The 18,588-nt window shown below is 33.2% G+C and overlaps 2 protein-coding genes across 2 annotated transcripts; one reads left to right on the top strand and one right to left on the bottom strand.

Annotated features, from left to right (window-relative positions):
* Window positions 1-9,912: 9,912 nt before the first annotated feature.
* On the top strand, window positions 9,913-13,497 carry LOC112735414 (homeobox-leucine zipper protein HAT3). The gene is made up of 4 exons (XM_025784955.3): window positions 9,913-10,486; window positions 10,692-11,032; window positions 11,475-11,554; window positions 12,819-13,497. The coding sequence occupies exons 1-4, from the start codon at window positions 10,285-10,287 to the stop codon at window positions 13,174-13,176; spliced, it is 981 nt and encodes a 326-aa protein (XP_025640740.1). The 5' UTR covers window positions 9,913-10,284; the 3' UTR covers window positions 13,177-13,497.
* Window positions 13,498-15,158: 1,661 nt separating this feature from the next.
* On the bottom strand, window positions 15,159-17,935 carry LOC112735406 (actin-related protein 2/3 complex subunit 5A). The gene is made up of 4 exons (XM_025784948.3): window positions 17,504-17,935; window positions 17,300-17,372; window positions 16,803-16,903; window positions 15,159-15,405 (listed from the first exon to the last, which is right to left on the bottom strand). Exons 1-4 carry the CDS (start codon window positions 17,599-17,601, stop codon window positions 15,270-15,272), a joined length of 408 nt encoding a protein of 135 aa, XP_025640733.1. The 5' UTR covers window positions 17,602-17,935; the 3' UTR covers window positions 15,159-15,269.
* Between the last annotated feature and the right edge of the window lie 653 nt (window positions 17,936-18,588).

Raw genomic sequence — 18,588 nt, 5'->3', positions numbered from 1 at the left:
ATATTTCAATCGTACAACTCAAAAATGAAAAACATGTTCATATCATCAATTACACTTTAGAGATTCTCTTTCCCTAATAATGATTTCACTTAAAACTTATTTTTGACCTACTCGGTATAACCCCTTCCATATCCTTCACATCCTTGTAGCAGCTCTACAAATTCACATTAAATACAAAGTTATTAGTCTTCTCATCTATGGAAAGCCACATACACAACATGATAATATAACCTTATAATACACAAATAAGCATAACCTTTGCTATATATTTGAAGTAGAGTGATAATGACTTCTATATTATATAATATAAGAAAAGAACTACAACTACACCTACATCAACAACAAAATTGGTAGTTTCATACAGAGATCTCACTTAACTTTGGCAATTCTAAAATACAAACAAAAAAAATTGGAAAAAAAATAACAAACTGAAAACTCAAAATGAAGAAGAAGATAAGAGTTATCCCAATAAGATGTTCTTCTTTGTTGCAAACAGATGAAATCTCTTTTAAAAAGTCTGAATTCTTTACCTTTCTTGCACTTCAAAATCAAAACTTGAATAATCTCAATTCACCGAAGTCCTACCATTGTTATGATGATGATAAAATTAAAGAAAGAAAAAGATTGTTACCCTTGGTGTATCCAACATGTATGGAATGTTAAAAACAGCGCAACATTTATCAACAAACATTTAAAGGGTGACACTAAATTAATCATTAGTAACACCATATCTGAACTCAACAATTAGCATTATTCAGCAATTACAAAATACTAAAAATAGTAGTATATTATAAAACACTAAAACAACAACACCAGTACATTACGAACAGCAACACCATTCAGCAAGGCAGTGATGACACTAAATTAAACAATGAATTGAGTTTTAGAAATTAAATAGAACATTAGCAAGGCAGAAATTAAACAGAACATTAGCGAGGCAGAAATTCAAAAGTTCAAAACAACACTAAATTAAATAAAGCATTAGCAAGGCAGAAAAAAAACATTAGCAACATTAGCAATAACATTCAGCAAGGTAGTGATGACACTAAATTAAACACTGAATTAAATTTCAGAAATTAAACAGAGTATTAGCAAAGCAGATATTAAAAAGTTCAAAACAACATTAAATTAAACAGAGAGACACGGACACTTACCTTCGACGGAGATACGGACAGCAACCGGCGAGAGACGAGACGACGGCAACAGGTGAGACGACGACAAACGACAAGCTACTCCAACCTCCAAGCCACAAAGAGAGAAGCCAGTAGACGACATACCGAGCTACCTGAGTTCCGAACCTGAGGAAGAGGAAGAAGCGGAGGCACCGAGAATGGAGAACCTGGGGACGACGGCAGCAAGAAACCCGAGGAAGAAGCGGCTAGGCTTTTGCTTGAAACAGGGAGGTTCATGAATGATGGGGAATGGGGGGGGGGTTTCACGAATGGAATGGACGAATGGCTTCATGCTTCAGCTCCTTACACATTTGGTTTTTCTTTTTTTATTTTTTTTAAGTTTTAACACAAAACGGCGTCATTTTTATAGAATTGGTCGGTTAGCAATTCGATCCAATCGGCTGATTCAACGGTTTTTAAACGATTCTCTAATCAACAGTTATTAATAGCGAACCGAACCATTTTCATTGTCGGTTTCTGGTTGAATCACTTTAATTGGCTGATTCGGTCCGATTTTAGAACCATAAATTTTGTGTGTAAATCAAAGTTATATGTTTCTATTTTTTCGTAAATCGCTACACATTATTTCACTCACCTATTTTTTGTATATTCTGTCCTAAGCCACAGTAGTTCTTTGTTAGTATTTGAAAGAGATATAAAGATTGAGAAATTAAGATTGAAAAACAGAGATTAAAAGATAAAAATTGAAATAAGTTTTATTATTATATTTGGTATAAAGTAAAACACAGAAAATAAAATAAAAATAAAATTTTAATTTAATTTATACAAAAAATAAAGTTAAAATTAATTAATTAAAATGAGAATATTTTAAATATAAAATATTATTAAAGTTTATTTTCGTTCTAAAAAAAATTTAATCTCTTATGTTTTTACTCTTTAAAGTACTAAAATATTGACATTTTAGATATCAAAACTGAAATTTTAATACTAAATTCTAGATAAATAAATATAATATTAAATCTTAATCCATTAGTTCAAAATAAATGCTACCTTAAAATTTTTTTTTGTGCATAATCCGTAATTTTCCTTTACCCTAGCTCAGCCATAGTCTGCCACTAATAATTTTTTATGTGTAAATACTTAAAATTTGGTGCACTGTAATGATTTTCATAAAATAGAATTAAGACTGAGATGTATTTATTTTAAACATGTGATTTATTTTATTTTATTTATGAATTTTGTTAAATTAAGATTATAAATTAAAAAATGATAAAAATACAAAAAATTTAAATTGTCAATATATTTATTAAAAAATATTTAATTTTTTTTATTAATAATAGTTTTAACATTTTTTATTTTTATTTTTTAAAAATCCATTTAACAAGCGAGCATAATGAAACGGATTATTTTTTGGAAAAACCATGTTAAATGTGGGACCTGCAACTCTGCAAGCACTAGTGCCGTGCATGATGAGGTCATCATCGTTCCCAGCGCGTTGTTCTCACGGGCGCGTGAAGTTCTGTTACTGTTTCCCGCTCCCTCAATTCTCCGGTCAACAGTCAACCTGCCGAAAAAGCCGTGTATCTTTCTTAACAGAACCCTGTGATATGAAGAACACAGACTGTGAATCTATCATCTATCTATCGTCATATAAAATGTAACTTTACTAATTTAACTTTGAAGACTTTTTTTTTTTTTTTTATTTCAATGATTTGTTGGAACTCAGCTAAAAAATGGAGAAAAGTTTAAGTAATAATAAATACCACTTGACAAAGAGATGAATGTTAAAAAAGGAAAAAAAGATAATAAAAGAAAAATAACTTTTAAATATATCATTTAAATCCCTTTTGACTTTGTCATTAAAGAGAGCGAGAGTTTTTACTTTTTACAATGAACAACCTAACTTTCAAACAAGATAAATAACATTAGCAAAATAAGTTATTTCGATAAATACAAAGGCTAATGGAAACTTAATACCTAATATTAGTTTAAGGAGAGCCAATCAATTTATACACTTATTTTAATCAATAAATTTATTAAGTACTTATATAAAAATTATCAATTCATTAAGTACTTATTTCATAAGTTTTGAAAGATTGTCTGTACTTATAAATTAGTATTTTCTAGTCATGATCTATGTCATTTTAATTATTTTTAACATAAAAATAACAATTAATTGTAAAATTGTGTTATTAAAATATTTTTATTTAATAAATAAATTTAAAAAATATAAATGAATAATAAATATTGAGGAGAAGATTGGACGTACTTTCTATATTTTTAACGCTAAATCAAATATAGTTGGATTTGGTTGATAAAAATTATAAGATGTGTAGTGGAATTAATTTATAATATCCATGCCAAATTTTTAATTGACTAAAATATTAGTACATCAATTAAAACAACCAATTTATTATCATTTTTTAATCTTTTTTATAGAGGTAATATCCAAAATAGTTTTTGAAATTTTTAACTCATTTTAGATTAATTTTTCACTTTTTAAAATGATCAAATAAATTTTTCACTCTTAAAATCGTGAATTCCTATTAGTCCAAAAGTTATTAGACGTTTTAACGTCGCTGATGTGTATAGTTAAGTACCAAGTTGGCACTTAACTGCACGCTGATGTGGACATATAATGAGTTCAGCTCAAATTGGTGTCTTAAATTTGATTAAAACACCCAAATTAATTCATTGACACTTATAAAACCCTACTCGCCAAATATTCATCTTCATCATTTAGTACTGCAAACTTCAAACCCCAAAAGAATGAAGCTTTGACCCTTAGCAGGGATCGCAACTGACTCATCAAGGTTGCCGTTGATTTCAAGTATGCTCTTGCCACCGCACATGTTTCTTACATTCAATCTCTTTGAAACATCCGCATTGCTCTTTGGAGGTACTTGAAAGTCAAGGTCTTGGTGGAGTCTTCTCTCTCAATTTCAGGTTAAAACCCATCTTAATGTAGCTATCTTTCTCCAACATCACCACCTTTACATCTTGCTAAGGTAGAGCTTGATGCTTCTGACTCAGCATTGCCAGAACTTCATAGTCTCCTTTCTCTTTCTGTGACTCCACTCAATTACATGAGGTCAGAGAAAAATGCTTCTGTCACTGTTAAGGTCAATGCTTGTGGGAGTAAAAATTTTTTGGATGATAAATTAAATTTGTTCCAATGTCTCTGCCACCACCTCCTTTTCCTGAGTCAAGAAGAATTTAGAATTTCTTTTATCATGTGGAGGACAATGAGAACTTTAGGTTTGTAAGGAATGCTATTAGTGAATGTTGGCATGAAGAGAAAAGTGTTTTAACTATGTTTGGAGCTGCTAGGGATCAATGGCTAAATGTTTGTTTGGATAGAAATTACAAATTGAACTCGTATGAGAAGTTTAGCAGAAATTTTAGTGATGTTACAAAGAAAAATGAGTATGTTAGTTCATATGAACATGTTCTGATCATTTAGTAGTTTCTAGAGGAGATGGAGATAACATACAAGTGGTTGATGTTGGAGTGAAGCGGCTAGAATCAACTAGCAATAGGGTTGTTATGAAATTAAATAGCTTTAAGAAATTACAGTGGATACCAAATTACAATAACTCAGATTCAAACAATGAATAATAATCACTGACTCATTCATTCAAAACTAAAATTGTTCATGCTTAAACTTCCTTGACTTCTATCACCACCAATTTACCGTCTATCATGCCTCTCGCGTGTTATAAGAAAAATGCTGCGAACTGTCGGATTTATCGTCGGACATTAGTGGCGAGTTTTCTGTCGAAATTGGTAATGAATTCGTCACCCTAAAATATTACCATCGAAATTGATGTTCTGACGATAACATCAACGATAACAATTGGAGGGAAAAAGTAAATTTTGGCACGCTAGCTACCGTCGGATTTATCGGCGAGTAATTCCAATACTGAACCTTGTTTAGTGAAACGTTGTGTTTTGATTACATGCACAATGTTATTGTCGGATTAATTCGCCGGTAAATTCGACAGTAATTGTGCCCTAAATTTGAACCACGAACCCTCTTCTCCTTTATTTCGAAATTGGTTTCTCTCTCTACTCTCTCACCTTCCTCATTCTCTCTCTAACCTCTCACCCCTCAGTCTCTCTCAAACCCCTGCCACCGCTGCAAAGACCGTCGTTGCTACTCTAATCGCCGCTGCTACCCTACCCTGCTGTTGCTGGAAAGACCATCGCCGTCACTGCTCGAAATGCCCCCTTCTCTGTCTTCTATTCCCGCCGCTGCTGCCCTGCTGCCGCTGCTCAAACCGCCCATTTTTGTTCCAGGTTTTCTCTCTTCTCTCCTCTAATTAGTTTAATTAGATGGATTTCTGTTCTAGTTGATTTTAGGTGGTTAGGAATTTTCATTAATTTTAGGTAGATTAATTTCTGCTATAAATTATTTTTAGGTGGTTAGGTTAGGATAATTTAGTTAGATTGATAGGTTCTGATCTATGCTCAATGTATTTGGAATTAATATCTGAGATTGTCAATTCTTGTTGTTGGAATTATTTGAATTGGTCTGAATTATCAATTATGCATTTTACTGTTAATTTGGCTGAAGAATTGTTGCTGGATTTGTTTGAGTAATGCTTAACTATTTTGATGGTTTGCTGGTTGCTGTTGCTTTGTTATGAAATTACTATTTTAATGCTTATTTGGCTTATTCATATTATTGCTGGAACTGCTGGTTTATGCTGATTAATTACAACACTTTGTTATATGCATTGCTAGTGATGTTTCATCATATGATTTTGTGCTTTTTTGAGCTTGCATAAGATAAATTTTTTGATTGTTAGAATGTTTTGAAAATTAGAATGTTTTCAAAAATTGTTAACAAAGTTAGAATGATTTAAGAGTTAGAATACTTTGTTAGAATAAAGTTAGAATGGTTTAAAAGTCTAATTTAATTATTTTGAAACTAAAACACTATTTAATTTTTTTTCTTTTCTTTTTTTGATTTATTAAACTAAATCACTTTTTGAATTATTTGTTATTTCTTGAGTTTCTTCTTATGTTATTATTTATTGGTGTTTGTTATACTATTAATATGTTATTAATATATTCGCTGTACAGACATGACTACAGAAAGCAGAGGTAGGTCGAGTGGAATACGTGATCGTGGTAGAGGACAGGTTGCCACCAAATTTCCACGGCTGCTCAGTCATCGCCCTTTAACCTGGTACCCCCATCGACCCCTGTGACGTCACAGACGGGTCTATCAGATTAGCAATTTATCATGGTCCCAAACTCGAACTGGTTGCTTCCTTCTGCTACGCCCCTGCAGATGCAGCGACCCCGTCGACAGAGCCTGTGATGGGTAATACCTCCAATGCCCCTGAGCAGGATGCTCTTCCGCTACCGCCTGTCATTCAGCTGAGGATTTGACCCAATGGCATGCAGACGTGAGTTTAATTTTATAATATTAAGTTTGTTTATCTTTAGTTTGTTTATGTTAAGTTTGTTTATCTTATGTTAAGTCTGTGACAGATTTGCACCAAACCTCAATGCTTGCACATAGGAGATATCCGAGGTCATTAAGTTCATATATGACCATCCATGAGTAACCTACACGTAGATCTCAACTGAGATTAGAGAGCGCTGGTTTCATAAATGGGCGGGAAGAACCCAATTTGGTTAGAATTGATTTACTGTATTTGAACTGTATTTTATTTCAACTAACTAATGTTGGTGAATCACTTTGTGCAGATGAAATTCATATGGGATGGGAGCATAAACTCATGATTCGGAAGATCTACGACCACCGGGCAGCCAAACATTTTCAACAGATGATGAGCGATGTTTGTTAGGGAAAAGACCATCTGACGTCGTGGATCTATCAAAACATCAAGCGTGACCTGGAGGCTCATTTTAGAGATAACGAGGGGTTTAAGTGTCAACGTCTGACGAACATCTCCAACAGAGCTTCGCCTAGGTCGTCGAGGTATACGGGTAGATCGGTGACCTTCATGAAGACAAACACGAGACTGGTAAGAATTTTGGTATTGTGTTATATTATAGTAGTTATTTGAATTAGTTAGTAGAGTTTACGGTGTTTAATTTTCTTTTTTATTACCAAGTTATCCAATTTAGTTAGTAGAGTTTAGGGTAACTAATTTTTCAGTTTTAGTTACGATAGGTTAGATTAGGCTCTTAGATTGATGAAAAATGTTAGATTATTTAACCGTTTTCTGATTTCTACTACTGAAATTGTTTGAAAAATGCTTGACTGTGAAAATAATGATGTTAATTTTGTTTGGATGGAACCCTTCAAAAGTGGTTAAATCCGAATATCAGGGGAGACTCTGTCAAAATTTTTATAAGATTTTTATTTAAATTGAAAAAATTAAAATTATATTTTCAAAACTAGAATAGAGATTTCCTGCTTCATATATATTTGTCTATCATTATTTAATTTATTCGTTTATTTTATTGTTTGGTTGATATATTAGTTTGCAGTCTAAGTCGTTGGATCGTGAGGCTACACTGGCGGAAACTTTCAAGTATACCCATGCTTTGAAGGCAAATAAGTAGATTTGCTGACGAGCGGTCAGCGACCCATTATGTGAGTTTAAATTAATCCTAAATTTTAGCTTCACTTGGTTTAAAGTCAATTATTTAACTATTATCCTAATCACAACTAACGTGTGTGACATAGGAGGAGTATCAACATAGGTTGGAGGCCATAACTCAGCAACCCCAGCCGCCTGGTAGGGACGACGAAGCCGGCTTCGAGATTTCAGTCATAGATCCCGACAAGATTTAGCGGGAGACCGCCTTTGAACCCTACAAGAATCGCCGATTCGGGTTGGGCTAGTTCTTCGCCAATGGTCTCTGCTCCTTTGCATTCGTGGTTTTCTCTACCTCTACCTCTGCCACTAGCCCTGCTATCCTCAGGAAGTTATCTACCTGAGGGAGGAGGTGCAGAAGCTAACACAGGTGTTTCACCAGTAGCAGAAGCAGTCTGAGGAGAGGTATCGAGAGATTTTTGCGCGCGTTGCCGCCAGCTCGGACCTGACAGAAAAGCTGGAGCAGCTTGAACGGCTGCGACAACAAATGGAGGAGTACAGCCAGCAGATGCGTGCTGGAGGCAACGACGCTGCTGGTTCCAACGGCGACGCTACTTGTGGGGCACCGACGGCTGCACCTACTCCGCCGTCGATGACTACCAGGATCTATAGGGGTTAGCATTTTATGCAGTTTTGTTTGTTTAGGGTACATTACTCTATTTTTGTGACATTTTAATGTATCCATACCATTTATTTTTTATAAAATAATTTGTTCATTTCTACTAATTTTAGATTTCTAATAACAATTTCGTTACAAAAATTTTAATTTGATTTGACTGTTAGTTGTGGCTAAACTGTGCTAAAAATAAAAAATAAAAAATAAAAGTCCTATTGGTGAATGTATTGTCGGATTAATCCGACGGTAATCATCATCAACCCAGGCTCGACAATTCATTGAAAATAGCGACAAAAAATTCACCAATAATTAGCGTCGAACTAAAAAAATCCACCGGTAAGGGGTTTTCAGCTAGGGGTGCCAATGGGGTGGGTAAGGGCAAGTTTTTGTCCTACTCGACGTCGTCTTCCCATACAATAACCCGTATCAAATCCGCCCCTCTTCTACTGCCTGGTAGTAAAAAGTTAAACCCTAACTCTCCTCTACGGATACCTTCCTTATTCCTACCTGCCCCTATAATTATTAAAATCCAACAAATAAAATTAAATTTTAAAATTTATATAACTATCATTACATACATAACATAAATTAAAGTAAAAATTTTAATATGATACAATATTATTAATTATTTTATATATATTACATATATTCTATATTAAAAATATATATATTTATATATACATATATTATATATACCGGGGCGGGTAGGAGAGGGTTTAGCCTAAACCCGACACCGTCCCGCCCTGCACAAGAACTCGTCCCGGTGCGGGGGCGGGTAGTTACCCCTATTTCCATCGTTATTTCCGGCATCTTTTATACCGTCAACTACAGGACGATGGTAAATCCGACATTAATGTACTTAGCAGCGGATTTATTTGATTAATCCAACGATAAATTTTACAGTAATTAGCGTTTTTTTTTGTAGTAATAAAAAAGATGAGAACAACAACAAAAATTGAGGAGGAGAAGGACAAATTAAAAGAGAAGAGGAGAAACAAAAATTGAAGAAGATTTAAGAGTTAGGACCTTATAATTGTATATGAATCAATTTAAGTGTTTTACACAAATTTGAGGTATTAATTTGAGTTAAATTTATTGTTCGTTTACATTAACTTAGAGTAAATTATCAAATTGACACTTAACTATATACATCAGTAACATTAAAATGACTGATGATATTTAAAATAATATAGACTCACATTTTTTTAAAAGTAAGAGTTACATGTAGTCATTTAAAAAAAAACAAGTTAAAAATTTTAGAAATAAGTTGAGACATTACCTCTTTTTTTTATATATTAAAACTTAAAAAGTTAATACAGAAAGATAATAATTAATTTAAAAAAAAGTAAATTTTTTTACCATAATTAATGTTTAATTTTTCTTTAAAAAAGTAAAAGGATCATATTACCCTCTATCAATAATATTCCTGCACAATTATTTAATATATTTAACAAAATTCTTCTTCATTTTTTTTGATACTTGCAAATACCATACAGTAGTCTACAGCGTATAGGTGTAATTGGAAGGCATACGCATTGGGTAGCGAAAAACAGGGTGAAGGGTTAAAGTGTGGTACATAGTTAAACCCGAAAGTGAGAAAGAGAAACTCAACCCAAAGCAGAGGAGTAGAGTAGGGTTGGGAAAGTAACCAGATTTGGACTTTGAAGAAAGAATGAGAGACTGTGAATAAAGGAGTGGTGCAGGCAGGCAGCTATTGCCATTTAACCCTAACATTAATAATTATTATCATGATTGAATAACCAATGTGCCTCTCTCTCTTTCTCTCTCTGACACCCCTCATCATTACCCCTATTACCCCTATTCTACCTCTCTTTTTCCCATCTCTCTCTGTCTATCAAAATACACTTCTCCAATGTATGTATAAATCGCATCTAATCCTTCGACCTTTTTACTGTTGTCCCACTCTCACCCCACTCCTCCATTCTCTTAAACCATGGCTACTCCCGATGAGAAAGAGAAGATGAGTTTGGGTTTGAGTCTCAGCTTAGGATTATTTGGAGATAATAATAATAATAATAACAATAATAATAAGAACGAAGAGCAAGAAGCTTTGAAGCTCAATCTCATCCAGAAGCCTCTACCTCAATCATTTCCAAACCATAGGCTTTCCTTCAACAACTTGTTTCCTTTTCATGGTGTGTATTTATGTATCTATCTCATCATGCATTTTTTATTTTTCTTTCTCCCTTTTTATTATTTATTTATTTTTTTTGTTCTGAAAATTTTTAATGCGAGATTTTTTTTGGATGGTTTGGGAACATAAGAATATAAGATGATGCCCTTGAGTGTTAATTACAACATTGCCACTAAATTACTCACGTGCAACTCACGTGTTTGTAGATCTGAGCTCCGACACGAGGTCGTTCCTTCGCGGAATAGACGTCAATTCGGCGCCGACGTTTACGGCGGCGACGGCGGCATGCGAAGACGAGAACGGCGTCTCGTCGCCGAACAGCACGGTGTCGAGCATCAGCGGTAAGCGGAGCGAGAGGGAACCCAACGGAAACGACGAGAACGAACCCGCAGAGAGAGCCTCGTATTCTCGAGGGAGCGACGAAGAAGACGGCGGCGGAATCGGCGGCGATGCCGACGGGGATAGTTCGAGAAAGAAGCTGCGGTTGTCCAAGGAGCAGGCGGTGGTTCTGGAAGAGACCTTCAAGGAGTACAACACTCTCAACCCGGTGAGTGGCGGCAGCGGTAATTCCGTAAATTTAGTAATGACAATTGGACATTTTTGGGATTTCACTTTGGCCTTATTCATTTTTTTAATAGTGTTTTTGGATTTAGATAAACTGTTTTTCCATTTTAATATTTTTCAATGATTTCAATTTTGGTTTTTCAACTTTCAGAGCCTTGGGTAGTACTAATAATATTTTTCCATAGTATTGTTGTTCTGAAGCATGTTATTTTTTAATTTTCCTAAAACAATATATATTTTTTCATGTTAGTTGGATTTTTTATAAATATAAATAGAAATAAAATAGTTACTAATTAGGATTTGGTGTGATTCTATTCTAATTAAATTAAATCGTTAAAGTAATCAAAATCTAATATATTTTGGTAGATTAGATGAAATAAGAAAAAAAAAGAGAGATTGAAGTGTTTATTTTGTTTAATGTTTAGAAACAAAAGCAAGCATTGGCAAAGCAGTTGAATCTGAGGCCTAGACAGGTGGAGGTGTGGTTTCAGAACAGAAGAGCAAGGTGAGGGTTCTTCATCTTTAGACCATTATTATTGGAATATTAGGCATTTTTATTGTTATTATTGTTAGGCATGTGCTTTCTCATTCGTCATAATTACCATTCAAAACTAGAGAAATGAGAAAGAGATCAAGGTAATTCCAATCACATAGCTTTAATATTGATAATAATGGTATATATTTGACCAAGTTGTTGAGTCCAGATTTGAGAATTGAGTCTCGTATATATAAGAAAGAGGAATGTTAGGAGGCAATAATTTTTGTGTTTTGTAACCATTAATTGATCATCAATAATATTTTTAATAGTGTGAGATTACATCCAATAGTGGAAGATCACTCACATTTTTTTATGGTTAAATATTGACTACAAAATACAAAAGTTGCTAGTCTTCTAGACTTTTTCAATGTTATTTGTACATTCTGAATTAGTGTATAATAATAATAATAATATTTTAGACACTCAATCTGCAAATCTTATTAGTCGGTGGTCCTAACTTGTCACACAAACATTACTTTTATTCTTTCCCAAAGAAAGAATACTTTTGTTCTTTCCATCCCTTTTTTCCAAACTTGTTAAATGGACACCAAATTTTCTTTTTTATTTGCAATTAATAAAACAACTAGGTCCTTAGAAATTTTGTAGATAGACATAGACTTATTAATTCTTAAAAAAAATAATTATATAGACATATAAGTCTCCACAAAGAAAAAAATAATTATAACTTTTTTCCCAGAGAATTATAAATCTATTTATTTTTTTAAGAGATTTCCATCACATAATCTTTTGAGACTTACTTGTTTTAGTACTAAAAACAGATAACATAATTTCTAAATATCAAACACGTGGCTACACGTGTATGCATGGCCCAAGGCGCACGCACAAAAACGTAACAAACATGTTGTAATCTTGTGATGATGGAGGTGCAAGTCAATACTTCAAATTTGGAATCTTTATAATTTGCAGATGTTCCTTCCTTTGTCATGTGATGAGACAATTCACTTGAATCTCGAGCATTTTGAAAAATACTACCTAAAGTGGTTTTATTTTTAGATTAAGAATGTGACGGGTTATTGTGCACTTTAACTTTATTGATCTAAGCGTGGATGGTGGATACTCTTCCCTCTTATCACTTGTACATGTTCAAAAGATCTTCATCCAAAGTAATGTTGTGAAATAAAATAAATATTGCCTCTGTAGTATTAATATATCTTGTGTTGTGTAGTAGAAGAAAATGATGTGAATGCATTAGATTCAATTAATAATGCAGGACCAAATTGAAGCAAACTGAAGTTGATTGTGAATACTTGAAAAGATGTTGTGAGAATCTAACTGAAGAGAATAGGAGGTTGCAAAAGGAAGTGCAAGAGCTCAGAGCATTGAAGTTATCACCACAACTTTACATGCACATGAACCCTCCCACCACCCTTACAATGTGCCCTTCATGTGAGCGTGTAGCCGTCTCGTCCACCGGATCCTCCTCCTCGTCGGCCACCATGCAATCCGCCCCTGCCTCAGCTAGTCAAAACCAAATGGGCCCTAACGTTCAGCGGCCGGTTCCTGTCAATCCATGGGGAGCAATGTCACTTCAACGCCGGCCGATCGAGAGCCCGACTACCCGGCCATAACTATGAAGCTCAGAATGAGGACAAGGGCATTGCTGTTTTTCTAGGCAAAATTGCATAAATGAATTGATGCAATTAGGGAACACTAGGTTTACAAGGACTTTTTATTTAAGATTATGACTCTGGTTAACATTTTCAGTCTAGGCTCATTTTAATTATGCTAAGACCTAGCTAGATATAACATGTTTTAAGTGAACCTTAGGATATGTAAAGTGTGGACATGCTAAAGTAGGTTGTGTCTTCCATATGCTGAAAAGTTTTTTTTGTTAGCCTTGAAAAGATGAAGGGAAAAAAAGAATCCAAATCTGTTTGGTATTTCTCAAAGATTCTTTAATACCACTTGCTCATGGAAAGGTGGGATTTTGTGCAGATTTTGAGGGGACAATTAAGGGAATCTCATGTCCAAAATGACTGTGGTCTCCATTACAAATGATTTTGTCCAACTTTTGTTCAGATTCCCCATACTTTATGGTCTCTAATTCACCATTCTTGAACATGGGGTCAGATATTATTGTGGGACTCAAACTGTAGATGGTTCTGTTCAATTGTTCATTATCTATTTGAATGTGGGTTACTACTGATGCCACTTAGAAGAGTTGACAAAACAAGTAAATAAAGGTCAATGGTTACCACTACTAACAGTTGTTGCATTGAATTTTTATTTTCTATTTTTTTATAGGTTTTTTTTAGCATGTGCATCAAACTTTGTTTTTTTCTTGTTTGAACAACGAAGCAACCAAATGTAGTAGTTGCATTCTTGTGTTTTTTGACCAAATTACAAAATCAATGTTCATTGAACTATGTTAATTTTAGGAGTTAACTATTATATGCTCTAAGAATACATACTAAAATTACTATTACTGTAAATAGAAAATTTTGAACATTTTACTTTAATAAATGCAAAACATATGTATTAAAAATTTACTTTTTTATGTTTTTTATAAGAAAATTTCTCCATTAATAATCTTAATATGTAATTTCAGAACACATGTTAACTAAATCTTTAATTTTATTGTGGCCTCAGATTCATTCTCAATTTTTCTTGCAAAATCATGTTATCCTAAACTGTTGCTTCATTTAATTATTACCTTGGTGTTATGCCAAGTGTCAATTAACAGTCACCATAAATTGGTGAAGTAAAAGATAATAGTTTAATTTGACTTTAGTGAAAATTATCATGCAAGATGAGATTTTTTCTGTCATAAGAAGCAATGTTTAGTGGCAAATTTAACTCTTGCTTATTCTAGTGAATTAGCTAGCCTACACACAAGATGATAAACGATAATAGTCTGAGCAAAAGAGGCTGCAAAGCTTTGGTTTCATCCTTAATTTACTAGCCCGGCGGCAAATTAATCATAAAATTGTGTGGATAGAAACATCAACACTACTCTATGTGAGTTACAACCTTTTTTTTTTTGGTTTGACAGGATATGTAAGTTACAACTTGATATTTTATAGAATGATAAGTGTTTGATGTAGAAAAATTTTCCTATACAACGTGATGGGAATATGATGAAACATAATAGTGTGTATACATGTTTTAGCTTGTGGACTTGATGTTGCATCCAAAATTTATACCATAATACTAAATTAAGAGTATATCCCTTTGTTTAACAAATATAATTAATCAAGTAATGCATAGTTTTAAAGTTAAGAAGCCCGAATATTGGTTACATCTATAATATAAGTGTGAAGCCATTGCAAAATTTACTCTTGTCGTTTATGTAAAAACAATAGAAAAAATCATCTAAAGTGAAGAGATTTGTAAAGTAATAAAATAAAGTGTTAATTACTATTAAAAATGTAATTTTTATTATGTGTGAGTCACACAATCTTGATTTAAGAGTGATTAGTCTCACTTTCTCACTTTATCAACTTATTCTATTCAGAAGAACTTAATCCAAAAATAATATATACCCTTTCGCAAATTCAAATTTCTCAAGAGATTTGAAGACTTAGAAACATTGCAGGGCAAACATTTCAAATGAGTCTAAAATTCAACATCAATATATTGCACTACATTGATTCTGTGGTCTTGCAAATGCATACAAGGGAACTCAAAACAAAAACAAAAAAAGAAAAAGATAGTCCAGCGATCAAACAGTATTTACAGTATCAGTTAGGAAGCGTAGAATGCAACCGAGTCCTGCTTTCTCTGTCAACTTTTCATGAATCCGGAGACATTGGTCACATGTGGGACGATCTCCAGTAGCTAAGCCTCTATATAAGTACCTGTAGTGAATAAGAGCATCTTAAGTGCCTCTTTGGTTGGTTTACCGTTTGGTATATATATAAAAGTACTTTTCATGAAAGTAAAAAAAAAAAAAAGAAAAAATTACTTTCTCTAGAGATGTTGTTTTCTTAAGAGGTTCTTATTTAATCTAGATTACTGACTTATAAACCTATCATGTCAATCTCATCAAACTACTCATCCCCGAGCCACTACCGAAACTGTTAAGATGGCTAACCAAACAGTCCAAATCAAGAAAAACTTTGATGATGTAGGCCAAAATCCTTGACTGAAATTTTAAGCTAATGTATTATATCTCACTTCCTGCAACTCAACCTGTAGAAGATTGCATGAGTGAATGATTCAACCTTATAAAAGTTCTTTGAAGATGAAAAGGGGAGATGAAAGGGATTAAAACTTACAAATTGGGTGCCTTAAGTAGGTTGGAGGTTGGATGCTGAGAATGGGATACTTTATGTACAACAAGGTAAAGAAGATTCAGACTGAAGATGATAAAGGGGTGATTAATAATAGGGTGGAGAGAGAGAGAGGCACCAATGCAAGATTGGGAATAGAGATAATTAATAATAGGGTGGAGAGAGAGACTCAAGAGTCCATTGCTTTGAATATCAATATGCTTTTATTTCTCTACCATGAGGTGATGCCTTCCCAGTTCCCATAATTATATAGATGGGTTGTATTGGAATCCTGTTGATGTGGATAAGCTACAGCCGACAAGGCTAGATAACTAAGAGACAAGCAGAAAAGAAAGGAACTCTAGATGCAGCTCTTGTGGTTAATGTAATTACAAAGGATATTGAGCATAGAAAAAAAAAGGGAAGATTTAGCATTTGAGTTCGAATTTCCAACCTTGTAGACCTGTAGTTGGGATTGATGGTTAATTTACAAAGCCAGCACAAAACATTCCGATTCCAGAACAAAAAATTGTTGAATCCAGAATTGTTACCTTCCCAATATTAACATCACTTGGAAAGCTATTCATGTAATCATATCTAGGTTATCTGCTTATATGAATAGCACCCCGTCTCTTAAAAAGGTAAGAAAATTATTTATATTCATTATAGTTGCATATTCCGATTTCTAGCTAAGTTATGCTTTCCAATTAAGATTTGAATAGCGCAATCCACATATAGGATCTATATGTGAGCTGGAAAAGCAAAAGGAAATGGAAATACACTTGTGCCTTTGGGATTGGGATCTATAGGTGAAGTGGAGGAACAAAACTATATTAATCACTAAGTAACTATATATACTGCTGAAATTCAACATAGTCCAAGTAAATTTAAATGTATGCTCAAAGAATGGGAAGCTATCAAAGTAAAACTAACATCATATTAGAATCATAGAATGAACTGAAACAAAATGCTTCAGCACTCACTTCATTAGTATATCATAGTACTCAGGATCCAATGAAGAAAGCATCCCATCCACATCCTTTATAGCCATTATAGCCCTATGTACCACAATCCAATGTGCTGACTGCCAAAAGAAAATTCGAAAGCACAAGAAAATATGTTGTGATTTTAACAAATTAGAAGCCCCTTAACTGCAACTAAACTCTAATTACAACAAGAAGCAAGTCTTTTTGCACCAGGCAACAACATGAATCAATCAAACAATGGAACTGCATCTGCCCTATTTGGTAGTTGAATTCAGCTTAAAAGATACCAAAAAAATAGAATACTATTCTTGTTCCTCATCAATCCAAATCAAATGTGTGCATTCAGCACAAATATGACACATAGATAGAATATGCTGTGATTCCAGAATTTAGAAAACTTCCATTGCCACAAAAATCCTCCTCAACACCCTAAATCATTTCCCCTAAAAAATTGAGAAGCAATATAAAGAGAGATAATGGGAGAAATTAAAAACCTTGCAACGCTCATCACCAGTCATGGCATACGTGCCTTCCAGAGCAGTTTTAAGTGCTTCCACAGGTTTATACCTGAAATTTCATCGAAGGGAAAATTTCCTATTTTCATATTCTAACCATTTCATTCATCGCAAATGGAAACAAAATAAGAAACATTTTTTTTTATAGAAAAACAAAAGAATAAGGAAGATAGGCATTTGTACTGCTTGAGTAAGCTTTCGATCTTGCGGGATTTGTGTTCAATTCTGGTAATAATGGCTTCTGCATTGTCCGCTTCCACGAACCTTTCAGCTTTTGCCATAATACTTCTTCTTCTTCTTCTTCTTCTTCAAATCAGCCCCTTTTCTATTTGATCTGAAATTTTTGTGATAAAAAATGTGATTTTGATTTTCTCTTCCCTTTCCTCCGAACAAATCTAAGGCAGATGCAGTGGATCTCACGGTGGCAGAGAACAAGATGGCGGCAGAAGTGTGTAGCTATTTGAGTGTCCCACCTCCTATGGTGGACCCTATGCTATTGGCGTGTACGTCAGGAAACACTATTTTTTCAGACAAAACTAAATTGTACCCAATTCCTAATAGGGTATTTTGCAGTGTGGTTTTGATGGATTTTGAATAAAAATAATTCATTTGATCCGAATGTTAATTTTATTTGTGGTGTGATTTAAATTGAATGATTAAAAAAAGCAGATATAATTCGATCCCATTTTAAGCAGAGTTTTTTTTTTTTATCAAAGATAGGAGACTCGAACTCGCAACCTCTTAATTGAGTATAAGAAGATTATGTCATTTGAGCTATTACTCATTGGCCAATTTTAAGCAGTTTGGATTGGATTAAATTTGCGGTTTTATCATTAAAAAATTAAATATATATAATAAGTCTCAACATCAAATTTAAATAACTAACAATGACATAACAAATCTCAACAATATTTTAAAATTTTAATGATAACATAATAATAGAAATAAATTTATAAATTAGTTAAAATAAATAAATAAATCACATTTTGAACATAAATATTTATTAAATAATAATAATACATGGATAATATAAAAATGTATAATAAATTGAATATGTTATAATTATAATTGTAAATATAATTATAAAATAATAATATTATAGTACATTATGCGGTTTGAATTGGATTAGGTCAGTTATAAAAAGTAAATTTGAAATCCGATCCGATGCAGCAGTTTGTAAAAAATAGAATCCAATCAAATCCAAATTAGTGCGGCTTTAATCAATTTTCGATTTGGATTGGATTGAATGAGCGGTTTAATTTGGATTA

This window comes from Arachis hypogaea, chromosome 2 (assembly GCF_003086295.3).
Source record: "Arachis hypogaea cultivar Tifrunner chromosome 2, arahy.Tifrunner.gnm2.J5K5, whole genome shotgun sequence".
Lineage (NCBI taxonomy): Eukaryota > Viridiplantae > Streptophyta > Magnoliopsida > Fabales > Fabaceae > Arachis > Arachis hypogaea.
This window is presented reverse-complemented; position numbering and strand designations above follow the sequence as displayed.

What these genes read in the sequence shown, in the direction of transcription:
- LOC112735414 (XM_025784955.3), top strand. Translation starts at nt 10,285, where the DNA reads ATGGCTACTCCCGATGAGAAAGAGAAGATGAGTTTGGGTTTGAGTCTC. An exon ending in CAACTTGTTTCCTTTTCATG is followed by an intron (nt 10,487 to 10,691) that starts GTGTGTATTTAT and finishes ACGTGTTTGTAG; the next exon opens with ATCTGAGCTCCGACACGAGG. An exon ending in TTTCAGAACAGAAGAGCAAG is followed by an intron (nt 11,555 to 12,818) that starts GTGAGGGTTCTT and finishes TTAATAATGCAG; the next exon opens with GACCAAATTGAAGCAAACTG.
- LOC112735406 (XM_025784948.3), bottom strand. Translation starts at nt 17,601, where the DNA reads ATGGCAAAAGCTGAAAGGTTCGTGGAAGCGGACAATGCAGAAGCCATT. An exon ending in CTGGTGATGAGCGTTGCAAG is followed by an intron (nt 16,904 to 17,299) that starts GTTTTTAATTTC and finishes TTCTTTTGGCAG; the next exon opens with TCAGCACATTGGATTGTGGT. An exon ending in TACTATGATATACTAATGAA is followed by an intron (nt 15,406 to 16,802) that starts GTGAGTGCTGAA and finishes TATTCACTACAG; the next exon opens with GTACTTATATAGAGGCTTAG.